We start from the raw sequence: 14,031 nt of genomic DNA on the forward strand, positions 1-14,031 counted from the left end.
CTATGTATTTGTAGTTGTCCACATATTCTAAGTCAGAACTGTCCAGAGTAGTGATGCTGGACGGGCGGGCAGGTGAAGGCAGCGATTGGTTGAAGAGCATGCATTTAGTGTTACTTGTATTTAAGAGGAGTTGGAGGCCACGGAAGGAGAGTTGTATGGCATTGAAGCTCGTCTGGAGGGTTGTTAACACAGTGTCCAAAGAAGGGCCAGAAGTATACAGAATGGTGTCGTCTGCGTAGAGGTGGATCAGAGACTCACCAGCAGCAAGAGCGACATCATTGATGTATACAGAGAAAAGAGTTGGCCCAAGAATTGAACCCTGTGGCACCCCCATAGAGACTACCAGAGGCCCGGACAAAGGCCACCCGATTTGACACATTGAACTCTATCAGAGAAGTAGTTGGTGAACCAGGCAAGGCAATCATTTGAGAAACCAAGGCTATTGAGTCTGCCGATGAGGATGTGGTGATTGACAGAGTCGAAAGCCTTGGCCAGGTCAATGAATACGGCAGCACAGTATTGTTTCTTATCGATGGAGGTTACGATATCGTTTAGGACCTTGAGCGTGGCTGAGGTGCACCCATGACCAGCTCTGAAACCAGATTGCATAGCGGAGAAGGTGCGGTGGGATTCGAAATGGTCGGTAATCTGTTTGTTGACTTGGCTTTCGAAGACCTTAGAAAGGCATGGTAGGATAGATATAGGTCTGTAGCAGTTTGGGTCTAGAGTGTCCCCTCCTTTGAAGAGGGGGATGACAGCAGATGCTTTCCAATCTTTTGGAATTGCAGACGACACGAAAGAGAGGTTGATCAGGCTAGTAATTGGGGTTGCAACAATTTCGGCAGATAATTTTAGAAAGAAAGGGTCCAGATTGGTTATGTCAATATAGGACTCGTTTTACTGTGGATATAGATACTTTTGTACCTGTTTCCTCCAGCATCTTAACAAGGTCCTTTGCTGTTGTTCTGGGATTGATTTGCACTTTTCGCACCAAAGTTCTTTCATCTCTAGGAGACAGAATGCGTCTCCTTCCTGAGCGGTATGACGGCTGCGTGGTCCCATGGTGTTTATACTTGCGTACTATTGTTTGTACAGATGAACGTGGTACCTTCAGGCGTTTCGAAATTGTTCCCAAGGATGAACCGGACTTGTTGAGGTCTACCATTTGTGCAGGTCAACAGGTCTTAGCTGATTATTTACCACAGGTACACCTCCAATTGACTCAAATGATGTCAATTAGCCTATCAGAAGCTTCTAAAGCCATGACATAATTTTCTGGAATTTTCCAAGCTGTTTAAAGGCACAGTCATGTAAACTTCTGACCCACTGGAATTTTGATACAGTGAATTATAATTGAAATAATCTGTCTGTAAACAATTGTTAGAAAAATTACTTGTGTCATGCACAAAGTAGATGCCCTAACTAACTTGCCAAAACTATAGTTTGTAAACAAGAAATTTGTGGAGTGGTTGAAAAATGAGTTTTAATGACTCCAACCTAAGTGTATGTAAACTTCCGACTTCAAATGTATCAAAATAACATTTTAATGAAAATATCTAATTCATTGTTATTTTAATATGTTGGGAAGTTACTGTGGTTAATGTATTCCTTTTATGCAAATGTTTTATGCCTTCAGAAAGTATTTATACGCCTTGACGCATTTCACATTTGTTGTGTTACAGCCTGATTTTAAAATGGATTAAATACTATAGAAACATCTCACCCATCTACACACATAATAACAAAGTGAAGAATATTTATTTATTTTTTACAGAAATATATATGCCGATTTTTTTTGCAGTATTATTTCAGCTTGGTGCAAACAGGATGCATGTTTTGGAATATTTTTATTCTGTACAGGTTTCCTTATTTTCACTGTCATTTAGGTTAGTATAGTGGCGTAACTACAATGTTGTTGATCCATCCTCAGTTTTCTCATATCACAGCCATTAAACTCTGTAACTGTTTTAAACTCACCATTTGCCTCATGAGAAACAGACACCTCACAAGTCTTCAACTGGCAGCTTAATTAAATAGTACCCGCAAAGGACCAGTCTCAATGTCAACAGTGAAAAGGGGACTCTGGAATGCTGGCCTTCTAGGCAGAGTTGAAAAGAAAAAGCCATATCTCAGACTGGCCAATAAAAATAAAATATTAAGATGGGCAAAAGAACACAGACACTGGACAGAGGAACTCTGCCTAGAAGGCCAGCAGAGTAATATTTAATGAAGCTGCCAGTTGAGGATTTGCGAGGCGTCTGTTTCTCAAACTAGAGACTCTAATGTACTTGTCCTCTTCCTCAATTGTGCACCGGGGCCTCCCACTCCTCTTTCAATTCTGGTTAGAGCCAGTTGCGCTGTTCTGTGAAGGGAGTAGTACACAGCGTTGTACAAGATCTTCAGTTTCTTGGAAATTTCTCACATGGAATAGCCTTCATTTCTCAGAACAAGAATAGACTGATGAGTTTCAGACGAAAGTTTGTTTGTTTCTGGAAATTTTGAGCCTGTAATCGAACCCACAAATGATGATGCTCCAGATACTCAACTAGTCTAAAGAAGGCCAGTTTTATGGATTCTTTAATCAGGACAACCGTTTTCAGCTGTGCTAACATAATTGCAAAAGGGTTTTCTAACAATCAATTAACTTTTTAAAATGATCAACTTGGATTAGCTTACACAACGTGCCATTGGAACACAGGAGTGATGGTTGCTGATAATGGGCCTCTGTAAGCCTATGTAGATATTCCATTAAAAATCAGCCGTTTCCAGCTACAATAGTCATTTACAACATTAACAAAGTCTACAATGTATTTCTGATGTTATTTTAATGGACAAAAAAAAAGGTGTTTTTTCTTTCAAAAACAAGGACATTTCTAAGTGACCCCAACCTTTTGAATGGTAATGTATATTGTTTTATACAAAGCAAATACTACATGATTTCCAGATGTCCTAAAGCATGGTTATCTAATTAAAGGTTTCTTTAGGAAATTAAGACAGGAGGACACTTAATAACATATTATTAGCTCATTACATCAAAGCAGTGATTAGATAAATGAGCGGTAATGACATGAATCTTACCCATCGATTCCTGGTCTTTCAGCTCTAGGGTACTCAGCTATAGTTAACAACACTGAAGTCTTTATTCTATCTCGGCGAATAGAGAACAGATTAACACCGAATTCAGACTGTATTCTGTCTGTAAATAGAAAATAGACCTGCCATGCGTAGGTGTAGCTAAATAATACACCCCACTGAGCACAAAGCCTTTTATAGAAGACTGCCTGCCGCCTGTCAACATGGCTTTGATGGTTCTTCAGGATTATAACTAGGTTTGGGTTTAAACGTCAAGCCCTTAACAGAATATATGAATAGCTCCTTTAAAAGAGTTACAGGGGAAGAAATGAGTGGCCTTACAGCATGCCATATCAGAAACGATTAGCCCAAAGAGATGAACGATGCGTTGATGGTTGATGATGTAAGGCCTATTCAATCTAAATGTATAACTACATCCTTGTCATTACATTGTTTTAAAGATTAATGTCTGTCTCTCACGGTCAAACCTGGTGAAATTAAATATTGAGTATTTTAGGCACAAAAACACATCAATGTGGGAAACATAAGTCTGAACAGAGAGTATAGCAAAGGAAACATGCCTGAATAGCTTGTATAGTATCCTAAGATCTATTCTTTATAGATTTGTCATACACAAGGCCTAACAGTGTTACAATTGGAAAGTAAAAATACAGCCAAGAAAATGACATTTTATTGTAATCACTGTGGGCAATTTTTTTTATAGACTGTAGGCACATTTTTGTGGGTGTCTTTTGAATATTTAAATAGCCATAAAGTGATTATTTTTGTAGGGTGAATAGCTGGCTATAAGCTAGGCCTGTAACCACAATGTATGGGTGGCATGGGCAATATCTGAGCCACATTTTAATATAGAACTTTATATTGAATTTGGTATCAGATAGATATACGGTAGCTGACTGCAGGCTACAACCTTCTCAAGCAGTTCAGTCATTTAGACAACAAGAAAGCAGCGATATTATTTTTAACTAAATGTTTTTGCTCGTTTAAGACTAAATAGCTCTGACCCAGGGACAAGTGTCGCCTTTCTTCACTACTGGCCCAGTGTACATACAGATTGTCCAGCACCGAAACTACCGTGAACAGCAAGTGTGTTGTGTTTCCGTGTACGTCCCCGTGGCTGCCCATTTAACTAAAACACGGAACAAGGAAACACCTGATCCCGATGTTCATCTTTCACTGACTCTCATATCACTCGTTTTCCTCTGACAACAATACGTCCCAGACTTCACAGATACCAACTGGTAAGTAACCTATACTAGTATACTATCACCATTTGTTTGAAATAAGGATTTTTTTTTTTCTTCTCCCGATATTGTTTCAATAAAGAAACAGCAAAACACAAATATGTCACGTTAGATTTCTGGTGCGTAAATGTAGTCAAATGGCTCTGTTCTATGAAATACTCTCAAGCACTAAAGTCTAATATCTTTGTTTCAAGACCGAAGCATAATTAAACCTATTAATGAAACCTAGTAATTATAGCTTAATGAAACCCAGGGGGGATTGAATACAGGTAGACATTGCCTAATCAGTGACCAAAGCTATCAAACATGAATTGCCAACAGAACATGGGAACCAATGCAAGAGAAAAGCAATTTGTCCCAAATGGCACCCTATTCCCTACAGTGCAGTGTACTCCTTCTGACCAGAACTCTATGAGCCCTGGTCTAACAGTGCACTATGAAGGAAATCGGGTGAACTTTGGGTTTCCCTGGTGGGGTTAGTCTGTAAAATAACATGCAGTAAAGAGAATATTTAATATGAATAAAGTTAATATACAGTAAAGACTGATTAACAATGCTTAGTGTATTGTTATGTTTTCTTGTTCTGTAATACACGTGATTTTACAAGGTTTTGTTTGTTCAAGATTCTGTTGATAGTGATTGACACCAGACTGGAGGTACAAGGACATCGATTGATTATTCTTGCGTTCTGTTGTACACTGTGTGATTCTGTAGTCACTGCGTTTTGGTTTGACTTCCTACAAGCCTCTCGGGCTGGTATTTACCAAACATTTGAATATGTCTGATTAGAATAGAAAGGGCCTCCAAGAGGCCAGTTAGACATTTCGTTTTCTTATGTTCAGGTGTCTCCCCGTTTCAACTTGTAATGAACCTGATAGATTTTTTAAAATTGATATTATCAACGACTGCTAAAATATTTTTCACCTGGATATTCCTATTACAGAATGTATGTGCGTTTTGTTCAGATCTCATCATAGGACAATGTCTGAGGGTAAAACAGTCACTTCCAAGGCTGTCGAGCTGGAGGCCCCAGAACTAGGACCAGAGACCCAGTCCTCCTCTCGTCTGGCCCCGACCCAGTTCTCCCCTCAGCCCCAGAGCAACCAGCCGCCCCAGAGCAACCAGCCGCCCCAGAGCAACCAGCCGCCCCAGAGCAACCAGCCGCCCCAGAGTCAACCTGACCCCCAGAGCAACCAGCTGCACCAGAGTCAACCTGACCCCCAGAGCAACCAGCCGCCCCAGAGCAACCAGCCGCCCCAGAGCAACCAGCCGCCCCAGAGTCAACCTGACCCCCAGAGCAACCAGCCGCACCAGAGCAACCAGCCGCACCAGAGTCAACCTGACCCCCAGAGCAACCAGCCGCACCAGAGTCAACCTGACCCCCAGAGCAACCAGCCGCCCCAGAGCAACCAGCCACCCCAGAGTCAACCTGACCCCCAGAGCAACCAGCCGCACCAGAGTCAACCTGACCCCCAGAGCAACCAGCCGCCCCAGAGTCAACCTGACCCCCAGAGCAACCAGCCGCCCCAGAGCAACCAGCCGCCCCAGAGCAACCAGCCGCCCCAGAGTCAACCTGACCCCCAGAGCAACCAGGTCCCGGAGAGTGGTCATCCCGAGGTAGAGACAGAGGAGAGAGGGTCTGCTGCCCCTTCACCTGATACTGGAGCTGGAGCTAGGGATGGAGGTGGAGCTAGGGATGGAGCTGGACCCGGGGCCAAGGGGAACCGTTGGACTTCTGCACTAAATCAGTTCAAACTCAAGAGGTTCTTTGTTTTGAGGGTAATGAATATAATATATATATAATATAATAATGACAGCCTACTTTTTTAACTTATCCTACTGTAAAGGTTTACTGTACACACATAGGCCTTCTACTGTAAAAGTTTACTGTACACATCGTAGGCCTACTACTGTAAAGGTTTACTGTACACATAGTAGACCTACTACTGTAAAGTGAAATCAACTAATCATTATATTATATGGAACATTTCAATGGTTCTACTACACAGATGAATTACATTTGAATTATTGTAGTGATCCACAATGCCACGTTTATTTACTCTGAATGGAGTTTGATCAGATTAAGAACCCAGATTAACGTCCCCCTCAACCGGCTGTGTCTGTCCGCTCCTACAGTAAATATAATAATGATTAACCAGCTGCCAGGCCAGCGAGACACTCCCAAACTAACCACATTAATCTGAGCTTTTACAGTGCATTCAGAGAGTATTCAGACACCTTCACTTTTTCCCCAATTTTTAACGTTACAGCCTTATTCTAAAATTGGTTAAATATATTTTTTTCGTCATCAATCTATACACAATTCCCCATAATGACAAAGCAAAGTACAGAGAGATCCTTGATGAAAACCTTCAGAGCGCTCAAGACCGCAGACTGGGGCGAAGGTTCACCTTCCAAGAGGACAATGACCCTAAGCACACAGTCACGACAACGCAGGAGTGGCTTCGGGACAAGTCTCTGAATGTGCTTGAGTAGCCCAGCTGGAGCCCGGACTTGAACCCGATTTGAACATCTCTGGAGAGACCTGAAAATAGCTGTGCAGCAACCTGACAGAGATTGAGAGGGTCTGTATAGAAGAATGGGAGAAAGTCCCCAAATACAGGTGTGCTTGTAACGTCATACCCAAAAAGACTCAAAATTGTAATCGCTGCCAAAGCTGCTTCAACAAAGTACTGAGTAAAGGGTCTGAATACTTATGTAAATGTCATATTTCAGTTTTAAATGTTTTATAAATTGGCCAAATTTATGTGGGGAAAAAAATATTTAGTCCATTTTAGAATAAGGCTGTAACGTAACAAAATGTGGAAAAAGTCAAGGGGCTTTGAATATTTTCCGCAGGCACTGTATTTACTGACATGTCAATGTGTTCCAAATGGAACCCTATTCCCTATATAGTGCGCTACCTTTGACCAGGGCTGGAACCCTATTCCCTATATAGTGCACTACTTAAGACCTGCAAAATTTGTGGATTCACATGTTAATAACTTTTTTACGTGTGAAAATCCAATTTGCACTTTCACATGTAAGACAACTCCACATGTGAAAATCGCACTTTTGCTTTTGTGCCATTTTAATATCAAGAAAAACTTCTGAAGTTGAGGACAAAATTAGTATTGCACACAAAACAAACTCCAAAGTATTAAAGGAAAACTGTATTTTGGGGTATTTGTTTCATTAGTCCATTGTTGACATAGTCCCAAAATATTTTTCTTGTCAGCAATGGAGTTTTCAAGATATGTAACTTTCTAAATACAGAAAATATCCCCGTATGATGCGTTTTGCATCATAGGATTCATTTTATTTCCTGATATGACTTATACAGTAATTCAGCCACCTGAGTCTCTCTCTCTCAACAGAGCAGAATAGAATCAAGGTCACTGTGACTCAGATAATAATGATATCTAATGGTCACAATAATGTGAAGTTTCAGCTCTCATAACTGCAAGACGTGTATATATATTTAAACGTGGATATTGTCCCATTTTAATGGTTGAATTGTAATCTAACACATTGTTTCCCTATCCTGTGCAGCCTGGGACCCTGGACCAAGCCCTGGAAGACACCAAGGCTCTGATCAATCAGGAGGACGGAGCTGTCCACGGTGTCTGGCTCATGGTTGAGTGAGTTTTATTATTACACATACCGTCTCTCCTATCCCTTACAACAAAACAAAAAAGACATGTCAAATGAGCATTTTCACATGTATTAAATGTAGGAGTTGACATGTTAACATGACCTTTTCACAGTAGGAGTCAGATGAATTCATGGATACCATTTGTATGTCTCTGTGTCCAGTAAGAAGGAAGTTAGCATTGGCTGGTGAAACTACCTCTAAATTACATTAGCACTTCCAGTCATTGTGCTAACGCTAGCAGATGCCCATAGACTTCCAGTCATTGTGCTAACGCTAGCAGATACCCATAGACTTCCAGTCGTTGTGCTAACGCTAGCAGATACCCATAGACTTCCAGTCGTTGTGCTAACGCTAGCAGATACCCATAGACTTCCAGTCGTTGTGCTAACGCTAGCAGATACCCATAGACTTCCAGTCGTTGTGCTAACGCTAGCAGATACCCATAGACTTCCAGTCGTTGTGCTAACGCTAGCAGATGCCCATAGACTTCCAGTCATTGTGCTAACGCTAGCAGATACCCATAGACTTCCAGTAGATAAAGGGCCTCATCTGACTCTGGGTTAGTAGATAAAGGGCTTCATCTGACTCTGGGTCAGTAGATAAAGGGCCTCATCTGACTCTGGGTCAGTAGATAAAGGACCTCATCTGACTCTGGGTCAGTAGATAAAGGGCTTCATCTGACTCTGTGTCAGTAGATAAAGGGCCTCATCTGACTCTGGGTCAGTAGATAAAGGGCTTCATTAGACTCTGGGTCAGTAGATAAAGGGCTTCATCTGACTCTGGGTCAGTAGATAAAGGGCTTCATCTGACTCTGGGTCAGTAGATAAAGGGCCTCATCTAACTCTGGGTCAGTGGATAAAGGGCCTCATCTGACTCTGGGTCAGTAGATAAAGGGCCTCATCTGACTCTGGGTCAGTAGATAAAGGGCTTCATCTGACTCTGGGTCAGTCGATAAAGGGCCTCATCTGACTCTGGGACAGTAGAAAAATGGCTTTATCTGACTCTGGGTCAGTAGATAAAGGGCCTCATCTGACTCTGGGTCAGTAGATAAAGGGCCTCATCTGACTCTGGGTCAGTAGATAAAGGGCTTCATTAGACTCTGGGTCAGTAGATAAAGGGCTTCATCTGACTTTGGGTCAGTAGATAAAGGACCTCATCTGACTCTGGATCAGTAGATAAAGGGCTTCATCTGACTCTGTGTCAGTAGATAAAGGGCCTCATCTGACTCTGTGTCAGTAGATAAAGGGCTTCATTAGACTCTGGGTCAGTAGATAAAGGGTCTCATCTGACTCTGGGTCAGTAGATAACGTGAGCTGAGTGAGTTTATCACATAGAAATACATTATAGATTCTTTATCACAATGTCTCTTCTATGTCCTTGTTTCCATGGTAATTCTAGGCAGAGTGAGCTGGTTGTAAACTGGTTTTCTGGTTGAGATGACTTCATATAATCCGGTTACATCCAACTGGTCAGTGTCAGTTAGGGGTTTAGGTAGGTGCAACTGAAACAAACCACTGATCACAGTATGGACATGAGGCCGATCGCTTTTCTCTGGAATTGATTTACTTGGAACAGAACAACTCCAAACCTGGTCACTCTCAGCATTGTAGAACTGCCAGGGGCCTCACAATACGATATCGCCATGCTTAGGTGCCGGTATGATATGTACTGCATTGTGATTCTCATTATTCTTACGATTCTATATGTTTTGTGATTCTCACGATTCTATACATATTGTGATTCTCCCCATTCTATACGTATTGTGATTCTCACGATTCTATATGTTTTTGGATTCTCATTATTCTCACGATTCTATACATATTGTGATTCTCACGATTCTATACGTATTGTGATTCATATGATTCTATACATATTGTGATTCTCACAATTCTATACATATTGTGATTCTCACGATTCTATACGTATTGTGATTCATATGATTCTATACATATTGTGATTTTTATGATTCTATACGTATTGTGATTCTCACGATTCTATACATATTGTGATTCTCACGATTCTATACGTATTGTGATTCATATGATTCTATACATATTGTGATACTCACGATTCTATACGTTTTGTGATTCTTATGATTCTATACATATTGTGATTCATATGATTCTATACATATTGTGATTCTCACGATTCTATACGTATTGTGATTTTTATGATTCTATACATATTGTGATTTTTATGATTCTATACGTATTGTGATTCTCACGATTCTATACGTATTGTGATTTTTATGATTCTATACGTATTGTGATTCTCACGATTCTATATGTTTTTTGATTCTCATGATTCTCACGATTCTATACGTATTGTGATTTGAATACTGTGATTGTATTGATGTTCCAGACATATTGCTCACTATACAGTATATCTGCTGCGGAGAAACAAGAAAGAGAATGAGAAATTAGCTTTGATTAGTCATGGAACAAACAAAATGCTGAAAAGAGGTTGGGATTACTATTTAAAAATGCTGATGGAGAACAAGCTATAGCTGACTCTATCTAGAAAATATAAATGTTAATTTTACGTATGATACTTGGAGTCAAAGTATCCATATAATATTGGACGTTAGCAGTGAGGGCTGATATGCCCATGCATTGACTTTTGTTCTCTATACATGTCGGGGGATGTTCAGTGTCCTACGTGGCTATATTGATGAAAAACAGATTCCACAGGGGATGTTCAGTGTCCTACGTGGCTGTATTGATGAAAAACAGATTCCATATGGGATGTTCAGTGTCCTACGTGGCTATATTGATGAAAAACAGATTCCACAGGGGATGTTCAGTGTCCTACGTGGCTGTATTGATGAAAAACAGATTCCATATGGGATGTTCAGTGTCCTACGTGGCTATATTGATGAAAAACAGATTCCATAGGGGATGTTCGGTGTCCTATGTGGCTGTATTGATGAAAAACAGATTCCATATGGGATGTTCAGTGTCCTACGCGGCTATATTGATGGAAAAACAGATTCCACAGGGGATGTTCAGTGTCCTACGTGGCTGTATTGATGAAAAACAGATTCCATATGGGATTTTCAGTGTCCTACGTGGCTGTAATGATGAAAAACAGATTCCATATGGCATCGAATGGTGGGCTTTTGTACAGATGTACAGATGTACAGCAGGCCTCTTCACTCTAGTTATGAATGTGTCTCCCTCTGCCATATGGAAGCATTGTGTGATACACCGTACTGAGCAGTAATGGATACACCGGGAGCAACTGGCGGGAAAAAGCGCTGAGCACAGAACTCCGAGATATTCAGCAGGTAACTTAGATTGTAAAGTACAACACGCACGCCTGTTCACTAAACTATGTAGAGATATGGAATCACAGCATGACGATGTTTCCTTTCTCACTAAGGCTTGGTGTTTATCCAGGGGGGAGTGTTGAGAAAGATTTTTCACATTGAGAGAGGAACTGTTGTTATTCACAATGGATGTAAACAAACAAACTTGGTTGACTTTCTGTTGTAATGAAAAGAAAATAACAGAAAACTGCATCAGTAAGTGTACCACACACACCAGTGATGACTGCTCACCTTCAACACTTGGAAGAGCACTTTAGGACCCACTTCCCAAACCGTTTAACTGTGATCCTGGCTCAGTTGACATACCAGTAAGTGAAGTGGAACAGCTGATTGAGCTGTCATGTGACCGAATGCATTCACGGGTCACTACGGAGGAGTTTTGGTTCCTGACTCAAAGGGAATGATACCCTGCCGTCTGCCTCTGAACATGAATGTTGTGTTCAAAACAGCTGGGAACTTGGAACTAGGAAATCTACGACTTCAGCGCGTTCATGACAACTGGGAACTATGGGAAAAGAAAAAAAAACGAGCTCCAACTCGGAATTCCAACTCAGGAACTCGGGCCTCATTCTAGAGTTCCGACTATCCGACTATCCGACGATCCGACCTGTAAATCACTGACGTCTTGATTTGACCTAGTATTTTTCAGAGTTCCCAGTTCACCTAGCTGATATCTGTGTGAAGCTGGAGTCAGTGCTCTCGTCTATATTATAACCAAATATCCGTCCAGGTTGGAATGTGACAGCAGAGATGAGGTGCTCACTGTCGACCACGCCGCCTGACTTTGAGAATATCGGAGGGGACATGCATCAAGCCACACCCATCTCATTAGTTGTGGTGAGATAAGATACACATTATGTCAAATGAATTTGTAATTTACTCTCATAGCCCCAAGTTAAAATAATGTGATGGTGATTTGAGAATACAATCAGAAATACTGATCGAATGTTTTTCAATTGACTACCATAGCCCCAAATAAAAAAGTTAACGTTGGCTGTTAATTACAGAATGGCTGGGGTCGTTAGAATTTTCAGATATCAAAATGGGGTCGTGGGACAAAAAAAAGTTTAGGAACCAAGGTAGTACTTTGGACCAGAGCCCTATGGGAAATAAAGTACCATTTAGGACTCAGCCAGTCTCTTCCTGACGGGTCAGGAGCAGGAAGCAGCAAGAAGGCGTTATATATACACACACACACACACACACACACACACACACACACACACACACACACACACACACACACAGACAGACAGACAGACAGACAGACAGACAGACAGACAGACAGACAGACAGACAGACAGACAGACAGACAGACAGACAGACAGACAGACAGACAGACAGACAGACAGACAGACAGACAGACAGACAGACAGACAGACAGACAGACAGACACATACACACAGACAGACAGACAGACAGACAGACAGACAGACAGACAGACAGACAGACAGACAGACAGACAGACAGACAGACAGACAGACACACAGACACTCTCACACACACACAAAGAGGCACACACGGCTGCTTGCCTGAGGAGTTACTCTGTTGTTGGTATCATGCTTTAACCCAAGCAGCCACGTAGACCGCATGGGGCCTGACCCCCATCCACCCTCTGTCCCCTCTCTGCTCCACACAGCCCCTTGCTCTCTGCTCTGCCCAGTCAAGGTTAAAGTTATCCTACTGTATCAGTCAAAGTTACTTCAGCTCTTTCTTCTGCTGTTGTTTTGACTTGCCTCAGCTTGGCTGCTCAGTGAACTATCCACCTAGCGACCCTGAAGGCTTCTAGCAGAAATCTGAGTGTCGACGGAGACGGAGACGGAGTCCACGTGCTACCGGCTCACCGAGCTGTGGAAGATAGAGCGAGAGAGAATCCATTCCACTGTTAATTACTTGTATGCACAGGGGCAAGGGACTGTGTGTTTGTGTGTGTGTTTGTGTGTTTGCGTGTGTGTGTGTGTGTGTGTGTGTGCGTGTGAGACACAAACAACACCTTCAGACAAACAGAGGTCCTCATGACATCAATTAATAAGACAACATTTCTCAGCTCCCCGTTAGACTCAGAGGTGCTGAAGGAATGAAAAGGGGATGTGGAAGAAAGAAGGGGGTGTGGAAGAAAGAAGGGGGTGCGGAAGAAAGAAGGGGGTGCGGAAGAAATAAGAGGGTGCGGAAGAAAGAAGGGGGTGCGGAAGAAAGAAGGGGTGTGGAAGAAAGAAGCGGGTGCGGAAGAAAGAAGGGGGTGCGGAAGAAAGAAGGGGGTGCAGAAGAAAGAAGGGGGTGCGGAAGAAAGAAGGGGGTGTGGTAGAAAGAGGGGGTGCAGAAGAAAGAAGGGGGTGCGGAAGAAAGAGGGGGTGCAGAAGAAAGAGGGGGTGCGGAAGAAAGAGGGGGTGTGGAAGAAAGAGGGGGTGTGGAAGAGGGGGTGCGGAAGAAAGAGGGGTTGCGGAAGAAAAAGGGGGGTGTGGAAGAAAGATAGAGAATGAAATGCTTCTCTTTCTCTCTCCTTGTCATCATCTATAATAAATAATAGAGGAGCTTTTCATTCTCTATCTTCAGTTAGATGACTGTTAGTCTCTGTAAGTCGCTTTGGATAAAAGCTTCTGCTAAATGTCATGTATTATTGTCTGTCGCTCTCTGTCTGTCTCTGTCTGTCTGTGTCTGTCTGTCTCTCTGTCTCTGTCTGTCTCTGTCTGTCTGTCTCTGTCTGTCTGTCT

At 42.1% G+C, this 14,031-nt stretch overlaps 1 protein-coding gene across 2 annotated transcripts in view; it reads left to right on the forward strand.

Annotated features, from left to right (window-relative positions):
- The first annotated feature begins 4,212 nt into the window (after window positions 1-4,212).
- Window positions 4,213-14,031, forward strand: part of tprgl (Tumor protein p63-regulated gene 1-like protein) — a 56,977-nt gene continuing 47,158 nt past the window's right edge. Inside the window, exons 1-3 of one of the 2 annotated variants that reach the window (XM_045687199.2) lie at window positions 4,213-4,334; window positions 5,281-6,116; window positions 7,890-7,978. In XM_045687199.2, coding sequence (XP_045543155.1) covers window positions 5,286-6,116; window positions 7,890-7,978 — 920 coding nt within the window. In that variant the 5' untranslated portion in view covers window positions 4,213-4,334; window positions 5,281-5,285. The remainder of the gene's footprint in view (window positions 4,335-5,280; window positions 6,117-7,889; window positions 7,979-14,031) is intronic. The other variant, NM_001173777.1, reaches the window with a different exon arrangement.

This window comes from Salmo salar, chromosome 10 (genome assembly GCF_965601325.2).
Source record: "Salmo salar chromosome 10, fSalSal1, whole genome shotgun sequence".
Classification (NCBI taxonomy): Eukaryota; Metazoa; Chordata; class Actinopteri; order Salmoniformes; family Salmonidae; genus Salmo; species Salmo salar.